We start from the raw sequence: 23367 nt of genomic DNA, 5'->3' as shown, positions 1-23367 counted from the left end.
ACACTCTAGCTAAAGAAATGCCTCCTCATCTCTTTTATTCTGGGGCCATGCCCTCCAGTCCTAGACTCTCCCACTATTGAAAACATTCTTTCTAATTCAACCCTTTCCAGGACTTTTAATATTTGGTAGGCTGCAATGAGATTCCCGCAACCCCCATCCTTCATTAGAAGTTTGAAGAGATTTGGTGTGTCAACAAGTACGTTTAAAAACTTCTATAGTTGTACCGTGGAGAGCATTCTGACAGGCTGCATTACTGTCTGGTATGGAAGGGGGCTACTACACAGGACCGAAAGAAGCTGCAGAAGGTTGTAAGTTTAGTCGGCTCCATCTTGGGTACTAGCCTGCAAAGTACCCAGGACATCTTCAAGGAGCGGTGTCTCAGAAAGGCAACATCCATTATTAAGGACTTCCAGCACCCAGGGCATGCCCTTTTCTCACTGTTACCATCAGGTAGGAGATACAGAAGCCTGAAGGCACACACTGAGTGATTCAGGAACAGCTTCTTCCCCTCTGCTATCCGATTCCTAAATGGACATGGAACCCGTGAACACGACCTCACTTTCTCAATATATATTATTTCTGGGTCTTTTTGCATGATTTTTAATCTGTTCAATATATACATACTGTAATTAATTTACTTATTATTTTTTCTTCTATATTATGTATTATATTGAACTGCTGCTGCTAAATTAACAAATTTCATGACACATGCCAGTGATAATAAACCTGATTCTGATTCTGATTCCATTTTCTTCTGAACTCCAGCAAGTCATCAAATGCTAACCTTTTCACATGTAAACATCCTCTGGAGGCTCTCCAATGCCAGCACTACCTTCCTTAGATACGGGCCCAAACTGCTCACAATATTCCATGTGAAATGCTTTCTAAAACCTCACCTTTACATTGTTGTTTTCATATCCTAGTCCTCTTGAAATGAATGCTAACAATACATTTGCCTGCCTTACTTCTTATTCAACCTGCAATTTAACCTTTGGAGAAACTTGCACTAGGACTCTCAAGTTCCCCTTGGGTCTCCAATTTCCAAATTCTCTTTTCATTTAGAAAATAGTCTATGCCTTTATTCCTTCTACCCAAGTCCATTGCCATAGATTTTCCTACACTGTATTCTACAGCGTATCCTACACTGTTTATCAAACACCTTACTAAAATCTATGTCGGCAACATCCACTGACCTACCTTCTTCAATCTCTCTCTGCACCTTGTCAAAAAAAAAACCCAGTCAAGTTGGTTAGGCTCGACCTGCCCCATACAAAGCTTTGAAGCTCTTCCTAATTAGGCCATGGGTTTCCAGATGCTCATATATCCTATCCCTAAGAATTTTCTCCAGCAATTTCCCTGCAACTGACTTGAGAGTGATACGTTTAGGCTAAATGAATGGGAAAAGATCTGGAAAATGGAGAATGGTGTAAAGCTTTCCAACTTGACAGGAAAAAATTTTAAAATATTATCTAAATGACAAAACGTTGCAGTTTTGAGATATGGAGGGAGCTGGCTCTCCTTAAGCATGCAACACGTTAGTATGTAACACAACAGTTAATTAGAAAAGTTAAAATGTTATAATTTATTGCTAAAGGAATTGGAAACAAATGTGGTGAGACTACCGTTCAGACTTAGGGCACTGATCAGACTACATCTGGAGTATTATGTACAGGATTGGCCTCCTTATTTGAGGGAGGACGTTAACATGTTGGAAGTAATTCAGAGAAATACCAGCACGCTGATAACTGGAATAGGCAGGTTGTCTTATGTATACAGAGCAATTCACACAAAATGCTGTAGAAACTCCACAGGTCAGGCAGTATCAATAGTGGGGAATAAACAATCGACATTTCTGAGATCCTGCAGCATTTTGTGCGTGCTTCTCTGGATTTCCACCTGCTGCAGAACCTCTTGTGCTTATGTGTACAGACCAAGCTTGTATCTCTGTATTTCAGGGGATGGCAGACAATGCAATTGAAATATACAAGAACCTGATGGTAAACAGGCTAGATATGAAACGGATGTCTCTTCTTGTGGGGAAATTCAGAACACAGGGGTTACTGTTTATACAGTATTATTTGCTGGTGGTCACATCACCATTAATTAACTGGACTCTGAAAAGCCACACTTTTTGCTCAATCACACTTTATTTACTTGTGCACAAAAAGAACAAATCAGCCCCTGTCACAACATTGTTTTGAAGCTTAAACAAAGAAACGCCATTGTTATACATATATTGACTAGTTGGATACAGATATTGATCAATGGTAACTTTGTGTATGTTCAAATTCCTGACTTGCATGATCAATCACCAATCACACAATGATAATACAGGTTTTAAGAGGCAATAGAATGCTAAAAGCCAATAATACTTCAGAATTAGTAAAGTAAATTTGCCAATTGTAAATGTCCAGCTGTAAAATCTTTTATTTACACCCTTATTATGTCCTATTATGCCAAATGGCTTCAATCACCTACTGTGCAAAGGGAAGCTATGCTCTTCAAAGGCCTTTCTTGCCTGTGCTGACTGCACACTATCTGTAAACTACTCTTGTCTGGACATTATCACACTCATTCAGTGAAATATTTATCTCTCCAGAACCATGCAAGGATCACATATTGTAATACTGTAAATCCATATGAGTTTTTGTTTGTAAATCACAGAGATTCAGTCAACAACTTCACTGGACCTCGAACTGCTTATACACCAACATCTTCAGCCTCAGCCAGGCGGTGATCAGAAGACTAATATCAGAATGCAAAACTTTAAGTCACAGTTATATGAATTCAGCTTACTCCGTCTTGCCAAGACACACACACATAGGCCACTGGACTATGGATCTAATCCTTCTAGTTATAGAAAGCAGAGCCTCCAAGTTTGGATACAACAGGCCACCAATTTGCACATCCATAATAAACACTTCCCTCAGACTTTAAATTTTTTCCACACTTATTTGCTCAATCTCAGTTGATTACAGCACAAAACACAAATGCAGAATTCAATAGCTTTATGATCCATGTTTCAACACTGCAAAGATGCATACAGTTATGAAATGAATTCCACAAAAATTGGCAGAAAAAAATCACCAAGTTACTGTATCAGGAATCCAGAACTTTCCCTTACCTTGGAGGGCTCCATTCTTCTTGAAAAAAGCACTCCCTGGCCAAAGGGGTGGGCTTGATGTGCTAAAATTTAAACATACATTGTTTCAGAAACTTTATAGACCCAAAGTAGCTTAGATAAAACAAGATAAAACTTGAACATGGTTTTTAAAGTGATCAATTCAGAATTGCTCACAAGCTTCTCAGAATGCCAGTTCAACCAAAACATAATTGTCATCTTTTCAACACAGGGTCTTCTGGTTGTTAACCAAATTATTTGCAATAAGTGCTAACCCAAATCCAGTAGACCAACTAATATCAGAGGAAGTGCAGAGGAATTGATATGAAGTGCCCAAACATCCAGGGCTCTTCCACAACATTAAACTGTAACTATAACAACAAAAAATACAAACAGTTCACAGAGAACCTAGGAGACAAAAGTGCAAGGAAACAGTAGACTATAGCAACAAGGAGGGATCAAGTCTGGACACCTTGCTGAAATTTTGATTTGAAGTAAATAACCTAACATTAGATATCAGCAACAAGAGAATATACCCAACAGACAGACTTTAATGACAACTTTCTTTTATGACCAACTCATTAATCAGTTGTCAAGCTATCCTTGAAAAACAAGTAAGTCCAACATCCTTGATTTCCCATTTAGACATAATCCAAAAAATCAGATTCAGAATCAGATTTAGTATCACTGACACTTGTCATGAAATCTGTTGTTTTGTGCAGTAGCACAGAGCAAACATTAACTGCCTCACTACAGGAAGGATGTGGGAACCATAGAAAGGGTGCAGAGGAGATTTACAAGGATGTTGCCTGGATTGGGGAGCATGCCTTATGAAAACAGGTTGAGCGAACTCGGCCTTTTCTCCTTGGAGCGATGGAGGATGAGAGGTGACCTGATAGAGGTGTATACGATGATGAGAGGCATTGATTGTGTGGACAGTCAGAAGCTTTTTCCCAGGGCAGAAATGGCTATCACAAGAGGGCACAGTTTTAAGGTGCTTGGAAATAGGTACAGAGGAGATGTCAGGGGTAAGTTTTTTTTTTACACAGAGAGTGGTGAGTGCATGGAATGGGCTGCTGGCAACGGTGGTGGAGGTGGATAAGATAGGGTCTTTTAAGAGACTCCTGGACAGGTACATGGAGCTCAGAAAAATAGAGGGCTATGGGTAACCCTAGGTAATTTCTAAGGTAAGGACATGTTCGGCACAGCTTTGTGGGCCGAAAGCTGTAGGTTTTCTATGTTTCTATAATCAAGACCTTTATTTTTCGCTTTATGCAGTTTTTCTATTTCTCATTAACTTCTGTTCATTACATACAGTGGTATGCAAAAGTTTGGGCACCCCTGGTCAAAATTTCTGTTACTGTGAATAGCTAAGTGAGTAAAAGATGAACTGTTTTCCAAAAGACATAAAGTTAAAGATGACACAGTTCTTTAATATTTTAAGCAAGAAAACTTTTTTATTTCCATCTTTTACAGTTTCAAAATAACAAAAAAGGAAAAGGGCCCGAAGCAAAAGTTTGGGCACCCTGCATGGCAGTACTTAGTAACACCCCCTTTGGCAAGTATCACAGCTTGTAAACGCTTTCTGTAGCCAGCTAAGAGTCTTTCAATCCTTGTTTGGGGGATTTTTGCTCATTCTTCTTTGCAAAAGGCTTCTAGTTCTGTGAGATTCTTGGGCTATCTTGCATGCACTGCTCTTTTGAGGTCTATCCACAGATTCTCAATGATGTTTAGGTTGGGGGACTGTGAAGGCCATGGCAAAACCTTCAGCTTGCGCCTCTTGAGGTAGTCCATTGTGGATAACTCAAAAATCTTACTTTAATATATTTTAAATTTAGAAAATGAGATAGTAAAATGTGAAAATAGTTATGGGGCTGAATACTTTTTCAGGGCACTGTATTATCCCTGCCAACCCCATTCTCTGCTTTCTCCCTGCAACCTTTGTTGCCCTTACTAATCAAGAACTTATCGACCTCCACTTTAAGTATGCCCAATGACTTGGCCTCCACAGTCATCTGTGGCAGTGAATTCCACAGATGAACCATCTGGCTAAAGGATTTTCACATCATCTCAGTTCTAAATGGAAGTTCTTGTATTCTAAGGCTGTAGCCTCTGGTCTTAAATTCCCCCACTATAGGAAGCATCCTCTCCGTGCCCACTCTACCTGGGCATCGAGAGGTTTTATTGAAATCCCTCCTCATTTTTCTGAACTCCAGCGAGTACTGGCCCAGAGCTATTAAATGTTCCTTGCATGTTAATCCTATCATTTCCTTAGGCTGCACTTTTTTGCTCGAATTTCTGTCAATAAACTTGACATGAATATCACAAACGATTATGTGCACCAACGTAAAAAATAGAGGGTTATGTGATAGGGAAATTCTAGGCAGCTTCCAGACTAGGTTACATGGTCAGCACAACATTGTGGACCAAAGGGCCTGTAATATGCTGTAAATTTTCTATTTTCTAAGTTCTATGACACCAAAGTAAAACATCAGCCACGTCAACCGAATTGTACCCAGAGATACCCGTCCAATATGCATTTGATGGGACTTCAACATTAAATGATCATGATTGCATTAAAATATACTTTAAACTGATATTAGACATGATTGTCACATACAAAAGCACTCTTCCAAAATGCAAGAGTGAAATAAAACAGAACTACTTGGCAAAATTTTTAGAAAATTTTTAAAATGCGATCAAATTTCTTACAACTACACATAATGAATGCTCTCTTCAAAATAGGCCCAATAACTACTTCAAATTTTTAATACTGGATTTTTGCTATTAATACACAACTCCACCTAGCATTTTGACAAGCAGGTTATTAAAAGGAAAAGTTCTCAAACTGTCTTATCTCAAACACTTTACACTATATCACTGTTGCTTTAAGTCATAATTAAAGGATGACAGGATGTTCCCGAGAACTTACACTGGTCGGTGATTCACCATATTAACCTATTTAATTTCAATGAAAGTACACAATATCCAAGGCACAGCATGTGTTACTAAATCAACGCATCAATACTCCTAACAAATATTGCACTGAAACTAATCAACAGCAACTAATGAACTGATAATCTTTTCTTTAACAAAGCTGATAAAATACTGGGCCAGTAATACACTGGCAGTTACATCTTAAAATTGGTGAAAATTAATCTGCTGACAGTACTGAAACAGAATAGGAGATTTCTTGTAACATCATCAAGCACAGAGCTTAGTTACCGGTATCTTATATTAATTTAATTGACATATTTTCATTTCCCTCCTCATATTCCTTACGTGGATAGTATAAATAGGCAGAAAAGATGCCGGTGTTATAATGCTGATAAAGAGGTAGATACTTCAAGATTAAAAAAAGGAAAGATACGTCACATCCGGAGTTTCTCCGGTTAGTGGATGATTTCCCTCCACGCCTCTCTGATGTAATGGGGAACCGCGTACGAGGCAAGTTACATCAGTAGTTTGCATTGCCTTCTGCCGGGTGAGTTTCCAAAGAGATCACCAGCTCGCAACCCAGCACGGATGGAAAGCGCACAGGGGAACCGGCTGGATTCGAACTCGGGACCTTTCGTCCCAAAGTCCGGCGCTGATACCACTACGCCACCGGCCGGGTCACTTCAAGCATATTCATTAAAAATTAAAAACAGCACCTTAATAGTTATTGGTAGACAGAAGAGAAACCTCATTTTGTTTAAAATGACTAGATGGATTTGATTTTAAAATTCAACATGAAAATCACTGATATTGCGGCACAGTAGCATAGCAGATAGCGTAACGCTTTACAGCGCCAACAATCAGGATTCAATTTCTGACAGTGTCTGTAATGTTATGTTTTGTACCTCCAAAACATAAAAACTAATTGAAAGGCTAACTTCATTTTTGCTTTAAGCAAGGCATGCACAAATGACATAGTGGCGTGATAACGTATGCTATTTATGTACTTTAACATATAACTCATAATGAATTACTTAAACAAAGAATGCTTAATCAACAAGATATTCACAATATTACTCAAATGTTACCAAAATACTACATATACTTGTAAGGATTCAGATTCATTTTATTTATCACATGTACATCAAAACATACAGTGAAATGTGTTATTTGCAATCCACCGGGTGCTTCCGTTTCCTCCCAGAACCTAAAATCATACAGATTTGTAAGGGTTAGTAAGTAGGGAGCATGCTAATGTTGGTGTCGGAAGCACAATGCCCCCAACATAACCCTCGGACTATGTTGGTCATTGATGCAAACGGCACATTTCACTGCATGTTCAATGGTCATGTGACAAATAAAGCTAATCTTTAGTTGAAGAAGGTTGTCTAAAGGTGCAGTGGGGCACTTGTAAAGTTGGATGGAACAGTGGCAGATAGAATTTAATCCAGACATGTGTGAAGTAATGTATCTCGGGAAGTCAAATTCAGGTAGGGAGTAAATCATAAGGTTCTTAGGAGCACTGATGTGCACAGAGACCTCAGGATGCAAACACCCTGGAAGTGCAGTTTAAAAAAGGGGCACTTGGTACACTTGCTGAGGCTTTGTGTATGAAAGATGGGGTGTCATATTGCTGAAACAACGGCAGCACTCATTTTGGTCACCACACTACAGGAAGAATTGTGACAGAAAGGATACAGAAGAATTCAGCAGGATGTTGCCTGAAATGAAGGGCTGTATTTATAAGGAGAGTTTGGATCGTCTGGGCTCTTACTGATTATAGGCAGTTAAGTGGTATCTTCATAGAGTTTTACGAGGAGCACACATAGCAAAGATAAGAGTCTTTTTCCCAGGGCAGGGAGACTGGAACAACAGCACTATTGTGTGTAGTTCTGGTCACCCAACTGCATGAAAGGTAACAAGATTAAAAGAGTACAGAAAAAATTTACAAGGATGTTGAGGACCTGAGTTGTAGGAAAAGGTTGAATATTTATCACTTTATTCCCTAAAGCAGAGGAGAATGAGGGAAGATTTAATAAAAAAATACTAAATTATGAGGAGCGTAGGTGCGGTCTCTGAGGATCTAACCCGGTTCCAACATATTTTGGTGCAGTTATAAAGATGGAAAAACTTCATAGGAGCATGAAAAAATTTGGTATGTCAACAAATACACTCTATAAATATACCGTGGAGAGCATTCTGACAGGCTGAATCACTGTCTGATATGGGGTGCGGGGGGTGCAGTGCTAATGCACAGGACTGAAAGAAGCTGCAGAGGGTTATAAATTTAGTCAGCTCAATCTTGGGTACTAGCCTACAAAGCACCCAGGACATCTTCAAGGAGCGGTGTCTCAGAAAAGCAGCGTCCTTTATTAAGGACCTCCAGCACCCAGGGCATGCCCTTTTCTCACTGTTACCATCAGGTAGGAGGTACAGAAGCCTGAAGGCACACACTCAGAGGTTCAAGAACAGCTCCTTCCTCTCTGTGATTCAAGATCAGCTTCTTCCCCTCTGCCATCTGATTCTTAAATGGACATTGAACCCTTGGACACTACCTCACTTTTTTAATATATTTCTGTTTTTTTGCATGATTTTTAAATAATTCAATATACATATATTGTAATTAATTTACTTACTTATTATTTTTTTCTTCTATATTATGTATTGCATTGAACTGCTGCTGCTAAGTTAACAAATTTCATGACACGTGCTGGTGATAATAAACCTGATTCTGATTCTGAAATGCAAGTAGGCTTTTTCCACTAAGGCTGAATGAGACTAAAACTAGAGGTCACAGACTAAGAGTGAAAGGTGAAATATTTAGGTAGAACCTGACAGGAAACTTCATTCAGCGCGAGAGTGTGGAATGAACTGCCAGTGGAAGTGTCGGATGTGGGACTGACTGCAATGCTTAGGAGAAGTCTGGATAAGTACATGGATGGGAGAGGTATGGCGGAATATAGTCCAAGTACGGGTCAATGGGACTAGGCAAAATAATGGTTTGGCACAAACTAGAGGGGGTCAAAGGTCTTGTTTCTGTGCTGTAGAGCTCTAAGGTCTCAGGTTTAAGGTGAGAGGGGAGAAATTTAAAAGAGATCTGAGGGGTAGGTTTTTCCATGCAGAGGGTAATGAACACCTGGAACAAGCTGCCAGGGGTGGTAGAGACAGACCAATGTTTGAAAGGTGTTTGAATAGGTATCTGGAGAGGAAGGAAGTGGAGGATACAGGCCTAATGTGGACAAATGGGATTAGCATAGATAACGGTTGATGTGTCTGGGGTAGGCTGAAAGGGCCCATCCCCAGACAGCCGCAGAGGCACAGTCACTGGGTAGATTTAAATCAGAGGTTGATAGGTTGTTGATTAGTAAGGACATCAAAGGTTACAGGGAAAAGGGTTGAGAGGGAAAATTAATTAGCTGTGATTGAATGGCCTAATTCTGCTCCCATGCCTTATGGGCGTATACTGTGCTGAATGATTTTTTGCCTACAAATTCTAGAAAGGTGCTTATAATATCTTAGACTGGAGATCATGGTTTTCATTATGCACATTTAGGCAATTTAAAAAATGGTGTAGGAACAATCAATTCTGGAATACAGCTATATTTTGACCTCTTTGATATTTTGTCTTTGAAGATATCAAAATAAATTGAGAAAACCATCCAAAAACATCAAGCGCCTAGGTTTCTTAAAGAGAATTACTACAGAAAGAAGATTTCCTTAACTTTCTAAAGTTAAGGAGAGCTGGAGAGCTTGCAGAGTAGTATAGAAAGGGCCAGAATGTGGAATTAGGTGAACTGCTCTTTCAAAAAAGACAGTACCAGGACGGTAGGCCAAGTGGCCCTCTTTTAATACTGTATTATCCAGTCATTTCAATGTATTATTTCCATAAAATTGACATTTTGTCATTTTAAAGATCGATACATTGGGCTTAAGATGACAAATTATGGATCTTTAAAGATAACCAAGTGGTAGTTAATATACAAGTATGTTGTATACACATTGAATGGGCCTATTTCAACATTTTTGAGTCTCTGCACCGAGCCTTTTACCTAAACGAGTCTGATTAAAGCAACTGTCGCTTTGAATCAGACAAATATGATTTTGACCCGTTGGTCTGATGCCATTAAAGGCACCAAGAAGTCAGCGAATTTAATCAAGCCAAGCCCTCAATCTCCATTTCCAGTCAGGATCATTATTACCAGGCAAACGAAGCAAAATCAGAACACCGCAAACTGTGATACCACATAAATTATTAAGGTAAAATGGAAATATAATTGTGCACCCTTTTAGCTACATGGAATTTTTTGCACACAGTGCAATTTGACAAGCTCTTCAATAATTATTGCAAATTGCTTGAGTCTTTTCAATTTAGGTACTTCAAGTTTATAAAAAAAAGTACTTGCTTTTCAAACATGGGGTAGAACGTTAAACGTAGTTTTCAATAAGTTCTTAATAGGCAGATGACTATATCATGGCAATTTTAGATTTGCACAGCAGTCACCTATCTGTCAAATGCATAATTACTTATGGCATGAGCCCTTAGGAAATTGTACTGATTGCCACAATTGAATTCACTTCATGTCTTACTTGTTTTCTGATTAGATACACAAACACAAAGGTCCATACAAATGCTTGCAGAAATAACTTTCATCATAAAAAGCATAAATTACTTTTTAAACATAAGAGAACAAAAGAGATAGATCATGAACCCTCCCTGAGAACTTCAGTCATTCTGGGGGGAAAATAAAACCCGTGCTTTCAAAGGTCCAATTCGTTCCTGGAATTCCACTGTTTGATCTCTGAAGGTGTCACATTCAGAAATATTTTGTGAATTAAATGATGCAGACACCCTCTGAGTATTTAGTGAAACCAGATTTTTTTATTTACAGATTTTATTCCAAATAAAGTCTGTTTGCTATTACTTCTGATCAGCTCTTTTTAAACAAAGTTAAAGAACAACTATCTATGGAGGGGAATAAACAGTCTATGTTTCCGGTTGAGACCTTTCATCATGACTGGAAAGAAAGAGGGACGAAGTTTGGCTTCCCGCTTCCTTTCCAGTCTTAATGAAGGGTCTTGGCCTGAAATGCTTACAGCTTGCTCCTCTCCATAAATGCTGCCTAATCCACCGATTTCCTCCAGCACTGTGCATGTTGCTCTAGATTTCCAGCATCTGCAGAATCTCATGTTTATAAAGGACAAATGTGCTTTGTTATTCGACATGATGCCTCAGTTGGTGTTTTTTTAAAAAAAAACACACACTTCAAAATAATAAGATACATACTAAAGTAGGGTCAGGATCGACAATGCCAGATAAATTGCATATTAATACAAAAGAGTGAAGTGAAATGCTTAAAGCTGTATAGGCATGCATATGCTGAGAAGGTACGCCAGTCAATAATTGAGCTTGTCAGCAATATCTTTATTTGCAATGACGAACAAGACAAAGAATTTATAGTGTGGTTGGCAACAGCTCAAGGGCATGGTGGCAACATGATTACCATATCTGCTGCCTAGCAACGGCAAGCTTGTATTCTCCGAAGCAAGGACTGCAGTTTGTTGAAAGTGCACACAGCTGCTGGGACAGGTCAATATGTGGCTTCTGCTAAAATAGAAAGCATTTTGTGGGGCTATAAACTGGATCAGGGCGAGGCCTTTCTCCCGCAATAATGGCCGCACCGTTGTGGCACCCAGGCTTGGAACATTGGACATAGTAGCAGCGACTGGCGACCGAAGGTTCTGTTTACAACTGAGTCAGACACATGTCTTGCATCATGTTACAGTTATGGCATGTATTACCATGGCAACCTCCAGTTTGCGTTCAAAGGGAACAATGCTAAGTCACAGCTGAATGCTGTAAAAAAGGACAAAGTTGAGGAGATAGGGAAAAGTACAGGCCATTTTGAAACAGAAATTTTAAACAATATTGCACTGACATTTAACCTTGTTCATTCGGGTACTGTTTGAAAAGGCCTAATTAACTGTTTTACAAAAGCTGTCTTTATAGCCATTCATCATTGTAATCTCTAAAAAAAAGCACCAAGTCTGTTCTACAGCTATTAATCTATTAACTGTGTTGTAGTACACTGAGTGTTCCCTCTGTTAATGTGTTTCACAGTTACCAGGAATGGATAAGGGAGCAGAGGATTTTGGAATGAACCGTCCAGACCCCTGGACTGAGTGGTGTTAAATGCACTTTAAGATTGCCCAAGGTGGCACTGGCGACCAACGGCAACGTTTTGCAGGCGGCTCTCCAAATTACTAGATATGCATCTTCTTCTAGGCTGCGATCACTGCCATCTGCAGCTTGTAGTTTCCCTTTTAAGGATGTACTTTTGAACCGACTAAACGATCTGGTGCTCTTGCGATCCCCCGGGGGATTTGGTGAACGCGACTTTCGAGAGCGCAAGTACAGCCAGGGCGACCATCACTGGGGATAGATGCTGCGTCGAGGCCTTATAGCTAAAGATTAAAGCGCAGAGCAAGATTAAAATCATTGAGGGCGAGAACGGACATTACCAGGTGTTCAACACCACTTGCCTGCGCTTGACTGGTTTCCTTCTCCTAACGCTATGACTGTCTAGGAGTCTTTGGTCCTGTGCCACCAGCTTCAGGAACATTTGTTACCCTGCAGCCACTGGGCTCCTGGACCAGCTTCACTTGCCTCAATGCTGAATGGGCCTTGTAGTTGCGGACTCACTTTCAGGGATTCTGCAGTTCATGTTCCAGGCGTTTTTGTTGATTTTTTTTAACTATTTGCACGATTCCTCCTCTTTTGCAAATTGGATATGTGGGCAGTCTTGCATGTGTTTTTTTGGTGAATTCTATTGTGTTTCTTTGTTTTGTGGGTGCCTGCAAAAAAAACAATCTCATGGTTGTATATTGTGCACTCTGATAATAAATATGAACTTTAGAACACAGAATATTACAGCACAGTGCACCCATTCAGCTCACGATGTTGTGCCAACCTTTTAACCTACTCTAAGATCAATTTAACCCACCTAACATAACCCTTCATTTTTGAGAAGCAATTGTTGACAGATTAGGCCAAATGTTCTGGCCAGAAAATTCATTCAGAGTAAAAATAAACCTCTGGATCATTAATACTCAAAGACTCGTTTCAGCGCCTCAACCTTATCAGCAGACTGCAAAGACGTCCATGTCCATAGATCCCTCAAAGTTGCTGCACAAGTTGATGGGGTGTGTTGGCCTTCATCAGTCGGGGGATTGAGTTCAAGAGCTGCGAATGATGTTGCAGCTCTGGTTGCACACCTGGAGTACTGTGTTCAGTTCTGATCTCCTCATTATAGGAATGATTTGGAAACTTTAGAGAGGGTGCAGAGGAGATGTACCAGGACACTGCTGCCTGGATTCAAGAACACACCTTATGAGGATGTGCTGGGGCAGCCTGCAGGTCTTGCTATGCCTCTGGTGCCAACATCGCATGCCCACAACTTATTGACACAAGAGACTCTGCAGATGCTGGAAATCCAGAGGAACATATACAAAATGCTGGAGGAACTCAGCAGTTCAAACAGCATCTACGGCCTAACCATATATCTTTGGAAAGTGGGAGGACCCAGGGGGAAATTCACAGGGCGAATGTACAAACTCCTTACTGGGAGTGGCAGGAAGTGAACCCAAATCAATGGTCGCTGGTGCTGTAAAGAGTAGCGCTAACCACCACGTTACTATGCCCCCTTGCTCAAGCTTTTGCGAAGTAGATCACGATAATGTTGAGGGCTTCAATGAAATGGGAGGTGCTGGGATGTGTGCTGTAAGATAGTAACCACTGCTCTAACTTATTTAATTAATGATGGTGCCCTTATGAAAGTAAAAGAAGCACCTACACGTTAAGAGTTAACTGCTGTAAGCAAATAGTTGGGAGATGTTGCAATGCTTATAGTGGAGCAAACAGACGTGCTAATAAGCAGAAGTGACAGGTTGGTATTTCTCAACATTCAGCTTTAAAAGTGGTAGTTCTGATTTGTGAGACGCCTACATGCCCTGCCCCAAAGAACAGTCAACAAGTCTACAAGCCCTCGGAGAATTCATTGCTAAACTGAGACGGCCAAACTGTATTCACACAAAGGTCTTGCACATGCACAAAAGTGCAAGCACAATACATACAGTGGCATGCAAAAGTTTGGGCACCGCTGGTCAAAATTTCTGTTACTGTGAATAGCTGAGTAGAAGATGAACTGATCTCCAAAAGTCATAAAGTTAAAGACGAAACATTCTTTTCAACATTTTAAGCAAGATTAGTGTATTATTTTTGTTTTGTACAATTTTAGAGTTAAAAAAAAAGGAAAGGAGCATCATGCAAAAGTTTGGGCAGCCCAAGAGATTTGAGCTCTCAGATAAGTTTTACTAAGGTCTCAGACCTTAATTAGCTTGTTAGGGATATGGCTTGTTCACAATTTTCGTTAGGAAAGGCCTGGTGATGCAAATTTCAAAGCTTAAAAGATACCCTGACTCCTTAAATCTTGTCCCAACAATCAGCAGCCGTAGGCTCCTCTAAGCAGCTGCCTAGCACTCTGGAAATTAAAATAAATGATGCCCACAAAGCAGGAGAAGGTTATAAGAAGATAGCAAAGCATTTTCAGGTAGCCATTTCCTCAGTTCGTAATGTAATTAAGAAATGGCAGTTAACAGGAACAGTGGAGGTCAAGTTGAGGTCTGGAAGACCAAGAAAACTTTCCGAGAGAACAGCTCATAGGATTGCTAGAAAGGCAAATCAAAACCCGTTTGACTGCAAAAGGCCTTCAGGAAGATTCAGCAGACTCTGGAGTGGTGGTGCACTGTTCTACTGTGCAGCGACACCTACACAAATATGACCTTCATGGAAGAGCCATCGGAAGAAAACCTCTCCTGTGTCCTCCCCACAAAATTCAGCATCAGAAGTTTGCAAAGGAACATCTAAACAAGCCTGATGCATTTTGGAAACAAGTTTTATGGACTGATGAAGTTAAAATAGAACTCCTTGGCTGCAATGATGGAGAAAAAAGGGTGCAGAATTTCATGAAAAGGACACATCTCCAACTGTTAAGCATGGGGGTGGATCGATCATGCTTTGGGCTTGTGTTACAGCCAGTGGCATGGAGAACACCAGCAAATTCTGGAAGCAAACATCACACCGTCCGTAAAAAAGCTGAAGATGAAAAGAGGATGGCTTCTACAACAGGATAATGATCCTAAACACACCTCAAATTCCACAGTGGACTACCTCAGGAGGTGCAAGCTGAAAGTTTTGCCATGGACCTCACAGTCCCCCGACCTAAACATCATCGAAAATCTGTGGATAGACCTCAAAAGAGCAGTGCGTCAAGACGACCCAAGAATCTCACAGAGCTAGAAGCCTTTTGCAAGGAAGAATGGGCAAAAATCCCCCAAACAAGAATTGAAGGACTCTTAGCTGGCTACAGAAAGCGTTTACAAGCTGTGATACTTGCCAAAGGGGGTGTTACTAAGTACTGACCATGCAGGGTTCCCAAACTTTTGCTTTGGGCCCTTTTCCTTTTTTGTTATTTTGAAACTGTAAAAGATGGAAATAAAAAAGTAATCTTGCTTAAATATTAAAGAAATATGTCATCTTTAACTTTATGCCTTTTGGAAATCAGTTCATCTTTTATTCGCTTAGCTATTCACAGTAACAGAAATTTTGACCGGGGTGCCCAAACTTTTGCATGCCACTGTACGTCTACCAATCAAACTGAAGTTATCTGATACCGGAACCATTCCACAAATGCAAAAAGATTAGCTTTATTTGTCACATGTACATCTAAACATATGGTGAAACGTATCATTTGCATCAATGACCAACACAGTACAAGGATGTGGCAGCCTGCAAGTTTCGTCATGCTCCTGGCACCAATACAGGATGCCCAGAACTAACTTACAACCCTAAGCAACACACACAAAATGCTGGAGGAACTCAGCAGGTCAGGCAGCACCTATTGAAAAGCGTAAACAGTAGACGTTTTGGGCCAGGACCCTTCATCAGAACTTATGACCTTAACCTGTACATCTTTTGAACAAGGGAGGAAACCAGAGCACCTGGAGGAAATCCGTGCAGGCATGGTGAGAACGTACAAACTCCTTACAGACAGCAGTAGAATTGAAACTAGGCCACTGAAACTGTAAGGTTACCATGCTGTTCCACTTAATCCATCAATGTCCTATGAAAAACTTATTATTGCCGACCTAGTAAAATACTGATCCATCCTACAAATAATTTCTTTCATTCTCAAACATTTTGCAAATGCACGTGGATGGATAAATATTTTTAATTACTTTTGAGTAATACTTGTGTTTTGACAAATTCCTGGAAATGGGTCTCATTTTGGCAAATAGCAGAGCCAAACTTTACTTCTTGAACAGGACTGATTCTACAATTGAAGTGTAAATCTTTGATTCTGCACAAATAAAGGAAAGTTTCCGTCAGATTTCATAATCTCATTTCAAATCCTTTTGCCCACTTCCCACTCTTTTTATCCATAAAATTACAATCCTCATTTAGAAATCAGAGGATTTAACTGGTGCCAGTATTCAGTCGCTAGTGCCATTTTCAAGCATAGACATTGGGAAATTTGCCAGCTACAGAGATTCGTACAATGAGCCTATTCTCAATGAAACATGTAAAAGACAGAATTAACAATTAGCAGTAGTGGTTCTGGACAACTGGTCACAGCTGGAACAGCAAAATTCTATGAATACCAAGAAGGATGTAAAGTGCTGTTGAGACATTGTGCTCACTCTCCTGACATCTAGCCTACAGCCTCAAGCACAAAAATATTTCTCTGGTTTCCCAATTCCTACACTTCACAAACTGTAGCCTTATTCCTGAACTGCATTGAGAATTGTTCATTCTGTTGTTTTGTCCCCCCCCCCAAGGGGACACAAGAGACTGCAGATGCTAGAATCTGGAGCAAAAAATAATCTGCTGGAGGAACGTTGTGGGTTGGACAGCATCTGTGGGAGGAATTATCAATGTTTTCAGAAAGGAATTTGACAAGGTTCCCCGCAGTAGGCTCACTCAGAAAGTAAGTAGAAAAGGGACTCCGGGAAATCCAGTGGATTCAGAATTGGCTTGGCCACAGAAAGCAGAAGTAGATGGAGCATACTCCACCTGGATCCCAGTAACCGGTGGCGTTCCACAAGGACCTGTTCTGGGACCCCTGCTCTTTACAAATTTTATAAATGACTTGGACAAGGAAGTGGAAAGGTGGGTTAGTATTTTTGCAGGTGACATGAAGGTTGGTAGTGTTGTGGATTGTGTAGAAGGTTGTCTTAGGTTACAACAGGACATTGATAAGATGCAGAGCTGGGCTGAGAAGTGGCAGATGGAGTTCAATCCGGAAAGTGTGAAGTGATATACTGGAAGTTCAAACTTGAGGGTAGAGTATAGGCTAATGGCAGGGTTCTTAGCAGCGTGGAGGAACAGAAGGATCTTGGGGTCCATTTCCACAGTTCCCTCAAAGTTGCCACATGTTCATAGGAGGATTAAGGTGGTGTATGGAGCATTGGTCTTCATTAGACGTGGCACTGAGTTCCACTGCATCTCTGTCTGGTATGGGGGGGAGGGGGTCTAATGCACAGGACCGAAAGAAGCTGCAGAGGGTTGTAAATCTAGTCAACTCCATCTTGGGTACTAGCCTACAAAGTACTCAGGACATCTTCAGGGAGCAGTATCTCAGAAAAGCACGTCCATCCCAGGGCATGCCCTTTTCTCACTGTTACCATCAGGTAGGAGGTACAGAGCCTGAAGGCACACACTCAACGATTCAGGAACAGCTTCTTCCCCTCTGCCATCCGATTCCTAAATGGACATTGAGTGCTTGGACATTACCCCACTTTTTTAATATATATTATTTCTGTTTTTGCACGATTTTTAATCTATTCAATATACGTATACTATAATTGATTTACTTATTTATTATTATATTATGTATTTTTCTTCTATATTACGTATTGCACTGAACAGCTGCTGCTAAGTTATCAAATTTCACAACACATGCCGGTGATAATAAACCTGATTCTGATTCTATAAAACTCTAGTTAGACCACACTTGATATTATTGTGTTCAGTTCTGGTTACCTCATCGTAAGAAGGATGTAGAAGCTTTAGAGAGGGTGCAGAACAGACTTCCTGGGATGCTATCTATGAAGATAGGATAAGTAATCTAGGACTTTTCTCCTCGGAGTGAAGAAGAATGAGAGGTGACTTGATAGAATACAAGATGATAAGTGGCATAGATAGAGTGGATAGTCAGAGACTTTTTCCCAGGGCAGAAGTGATGAATAAGAGGGGAGACATGAGTGGCTAATACAAGGGAGTTCTCTTCTTGACAGGCTGAATGTCTTTTACACACAGTTTTGATGCATGAAACGACGTGCCGGTGAGGAAGGGCACCCCCCCCCGCCCCCCCATCCTCCGAGGATCGAGCACCCCACCTGGCTGCAGCTCCTGTGAGGAAGCCGCTAGCCACGTAAAGCTGCAGGGCCTAATAACATAGATGGTCAGGTGCTGAGGGACTGTGCATCCCAGTTAACAGAGGTTCTAAAAGACATCTTCAACTTCTCTCTGTAACAGTCTGCTGTCCCTGCAGGCTTCAAGTCAGCCACCATCATCCCAGTGCCCAAGGGGGGTGACAGTAACTTGCCTTGGCTACCATCCAGTGGCACTGAATTTCTCCAGGAGCACTAGAGAGGGTCCTGACCAGCTGCATCACTGTCTGGTACGGGAATCGCAAGGCATCTGATCACAAGTCCCCACAAAGGATTGTGAGGATGGCTGAGAGGATCATCAGAGTCTTTCTTCCACCCATCAGAGATATTTATCAGGAACACTGTGTACACAGGGCCCTTAGCATTGTCAATGAACTCTCGCATCTACCTAACAATGTTTTTGACCCCCTACCATACATTGTGAGGACTGTTAGGATGGGAAACAGCTTCTTCGCCCAAGCCGTGAGACTACTGAACTCCCTGTCACTACCCAGATCTCATCACTTGTGAAGTACCAGTAACACTACACTGTTCTACTTTTAAACCTGTATCATAAAGGCATCTTATTATTTGTTAATTTATTTGCGTTAATATTACTTTATGTGTTGTGTGTGAGCTATATGTAATGTATTGTGCACCTTGGTCTGGAGGAATGTTGTTTCATTTGCCGGTATACGTGTATATGGTTAAATGACAATCAACCTGAACTTTAACTTGAACACAATTTTAAACTGATTGGAGGAAATTACAGGGGCAATGTCAGAGATTGAATTTTTTTTTCTTACACACAGAGAGTGGTAGATGTGTGGAACACACTGCCTTGGCTGGTGGTAAAGGCAGATACATTAGGGACATTGAAGAGACTTTTTGAGAGGCACATGAATGATAGAAAAATGGAGGGCTATTTGGGAGGGAAGAGCTAAGTTGATCTTAGACTAAGTTAAAAGACCAGCACAACATCATGGGCTGAAGGACCTATACTGTGCTGAGGTGTACTGGGTTCTAGGTATCAGGTCAAAATCTTGCATTTGGTCCTCGCTGCTGGATCTGAGTTCCTTCAGCAGATTATTTGTTCTGGTCTTTTTTCCTGAATGGCCCAAATCAGTTCTTGGTCTATAGTTTTAAATCTCAGCATGCAGAAGTTTGCAGAAATGGAATAACTCCTACCTGTCCCTGTCCTTCCAGGTAATGCTTATCCCTCTGGGTTCAGCAACATTCTGACTCTGTGAACTCTCTTCCAAAATCTCCTTCACCTAGTTCTATCCAATTTTTGAAAAAATGCTTTAAGGACAATTTTATTAACCAAGCATTCAGGCAATCTTTTTCTCACCTGATCACCGGTTTTGTTGGATTACTATTTTTTTGAAGGCTATGAGTACTTCATTTAGAAAAAAAAACAAAGTGAAAACAAACTAAGTTGATGTTGGGTCTAAATCAACCCCAGCATACTACTGCATCGCCTAAATCTTAAATTGTTTGAAGAAACTGAATTATTTTAGCAAAAAAATCAGCCTATTAAGTTAAATTAGATGGAGCGTGAGGAAGGGTGTGATGAAGTAAGAAGCTGGGAGGCAATAGATGGAAGAGGTAAAGGGCAGAAGAAGAAGAAATCTGACAGGAAAGAAGAGTGGACCATGTAAGAAAAGGAAGGAGGAGGGCACCAGAGGAAGGTGATGGGTAGGTGAGGAGAAGGGGAGGGATAAGAAGGATAAGAGGAAAGGGGAGAGGGAGAAAGTGCTGGAAGTTAGAGAAGTCAATATTCACGTCGTCAGGTTGGGGCCTACCCAGACGAAACACAGGGGCTGTTGCTCCTCCAACCTGAGTGTGGCCTCATTGTGGCAAGTGACCAGCGATCGACACGTCAGAATGTAATGGGAAGGAGAATTAAAACTGGTGTCCACTGGGGTAGTTACAAACTACTAACACGATACTGGATTTTGAAAGAACAAAAATGCAGCAACCTGCTCAAAAATTGATCACAGTTTAAGAACTGGGGACCAGTATAGCACACAATACAACTTTATCATAGAAGAAAAAAGTAGCACAATAACAAAAATTAAACACATAAAAATTTCCTCAATTCTGTCTTCTGAGGTAAAAGTCACAATAGTTAACTTACTCAGAGCATGTTTCACCCAGAGATCCACATTGCCCCATGGCTTTCAACCAAGTGGCTGTAAAAAATAGTGACTAGGGTTGCCAACTGCCCCATATTAGCCGGGACATCCTGTATATTGGGCTAAATTGGTTTGTCCCATACGGGACCGCCCTTGTCCCGTATTTCCCCCGCTAAGGTACAGCGTTCCTATGAAACTGTTCGTAAGCCGAAATGGCGTAAAGCGAAGAAACAATTACCATAATTTATATGGGAAAAATTTTGAGCGTTCCCAGACCCAAAAAATAACCTACCAAATCATATCAAATAACACATAATACCTAAAATAACACTAACATATAGTAAAAGCAGAATCGGGAAGATTAAGCCAAAATCGATCTGTAGAAAAAAAATCAATTTGCACGTACACGCATGTGCACACAGGTGCCCACGCAAGGCTTCATGGTCATGGTAGTCTTTCTCGGGGTAAACACAAGTGTCCCGTATTTGACTGCTACTTTTGTCCCTTATTTGGGAGTGAGAAAGTTGGCAACCCTAAGCGTCACAAAGCAGGCAGGTCATCTTCCGTCCTTGGACTCACCTTACACCGCACACTGTCGAAGCAGTGCTGCCAGGATAATCAAGGACACGACCCACCCAGCCAACACACTTTTCGTCCCTCTTTCCTCCGGGAGAAGGCTCAGGAGCTTGAAGACTCTTACGGCCAGATTTGGGAACAGCTCCTTTCCAACTGTGACAAGACTGCTGAACGGATCCTGACCCGGATCTGGGCCGTACCCTCCAAATATCTAGACCTGCCTCTCGGTTTTTTTGCACTACCTTACTTTCCATTTTCCTATTTTCTATTTATGATTTATAATTTAAGTTTTTAATATTTACTATTGATTTGTAATCCAAGGAACGGGAAGCACAAAATCAAATATCGCTGTGATGATTGTACGTTCTAGTATCAATTGTTTGGTGACAATAAAGTATAAAGTATTCAGAGTTTTGAAGGAACTTAAAAGGCTACCTTGAATTGTTAGAGTGAGCTGGAGGAATTTATATAACTAAATGAGGACAATGAGAACTAATACACAAGGGAACAAGAGTAGGAGTAGGCTATTAGGCCTTCAAGTTTCCCTATCATTCAATGTGATCATGGCTGGTCAATATTGTCTTCATTGTGTATTTGCAATCTATCTTAGTACTTAATTAGACACTTCATGCTCAGAACATGTCTTTATTTCTCATTCTTCCTTCTATGCTCCCTCACATCAGGTGCTGTTCTGTCCCGACTGATGACATCATCACCGTACTTGACAAGTGTCAAACTACATGAACTGACCTTACCAGTTCAATACATGACATCCCTCCTTTCCTGAGCGATCAACTTCAATATTCAGAAGACATTCAATTCACAAATATAACCATTTCAATTCAACACATATCCTCTCATATACTTATCTATAACCAACCCGTTATCTGTTTCAACTTAATGATAACTCCGGAACTGAAAACTTCAATTTCTGCTTTCAACAGTTTTCATTGTTTCAAAACCCATAACTTATAGTTTTATTTCAATATCATTAAACCTCAGAGATTGTTTGAGGTCTCTCTACTGGTTTCTCTTTGCTTTTGATGTCTGGTAGTGGCTTCTGCTCAGTGTGAACCTGAGCTTGTCCATAACCGTTCATTACATTGCCCTCCTGTCCCAGTATCTCATTGTCAAATCCTTGAATTTCCTCCTGTTTGTCAAAAGTCGTCCTTGTGTCAAACTTTTTTTTACATGCGTGGTGTTCCTTGCATACTGCACTCCAGTAGTAGATTCAACTACCACTTGATTTCCTGTTTTCCTCACCACCCTGAGTGGTGTTGTGTTGAAAGCTGTGGTGATTTTTCTTGCTGGATAAGCACAGCATCCCCAACTTTTACAGTAGACTCCTGTGCTCCTCTGTGATTGTCTGCATACAGCTTGCACTTTCCTTTTTGTTCTGCGTCAGCAGCAGATAAATAAATTGGTACACTCAGATCAAACAGGGTTTATCCCTAAAAATAATTCTTTCCATAACATCAGGCGCCTTCTTAATACAAGGCATTCCCCAAGACATCCTAAGGAAGACCTTATAATATTAAGTTTAGATGCTGAGAAAGTATTCGACCAAGTGGAATGGCAATACCTCTACGAGGTTTTGAAAGAATTTGGAATGGGAGACAAATTTATAACTTGGATTAAGCTACTGTACAGTAACCCTAGTTCTAAGATACTAACTAATCAGACCCTCTCAGAACCATTCAGTTTGCACAGGGGCACAAGACAGGGCTGTGCATTAAGTCCTTTATTGTTTGCGTTGGCCCTGGAACCACTGGTGGAGACTATACGTTCTCACCCCGAAATTTATGGGTACAATACAAAATATACTATCAACAAAATTTCCCTTTATGCGGACGATGTTTTGTTGTTTGTAACGAAACCATATATTACAATTCCAGTTTTGCTGGAAATAGTCAATATATTTGGCACTTTCTCGGGGTATAAGATTAATTGGGGGAAAAGTGAAATATTCCCAGTCTGAGTAGAAGAACAGGAGGGGCTTAAACAATTTCCATTCAAAATAACCCTTGAGAAGTTTACTTACCTTGGAATTGTAATAACCAAAAAGTATAGTTCTCCATTTGAAGCAAATTTTGTCCCTCTAATTGAAAA

General features: G+C 40.5%; 1 protein-coding gene across 9 annotated transcripts in view; it reads right to left on the bottom strand.

Moving 5' to 3' along the window:
• foxn3 (forkhead box N3) overlaps positions 1–23367 on the bottom strand; it is a 414510-nt gene that overhangs the window by 131749 nt on the left and 259394 nt on the right. For all 9 annotated transcript variants that reach the window (XM_072273018.1, XM_072273037.1, XM_072273034.1 and 6 more), the window contains exon 4: positions 3125–3186. In XM_072273018.1, the coding sequence (XP_072129119.1) occupies positions 3125–3186 (62 nt within the window). The remainder of the gene's footprint in view (positions 1–3124; positions 3187–23367) is intronic.

The sequence above is a fragment of the Mobula birostris genome, chromosome 1 (assembly GCF_030028105.1).
Source record: "Mobula birostris isolate sMobBir1 chromosome 1, sMobBir1.hap1, whole genome shotgun sequence".
In the NCBI taxonomy this organism is placed as follows: Eukaryota; Metazoa; Chordata; class Chondrichthyes; order Myliobatiformes; family Myliobatidae; genus Mobula; species Mobula birostris.
This window is presented reverse-complemented; position numbering and strand designations above follow the sequence as displayed.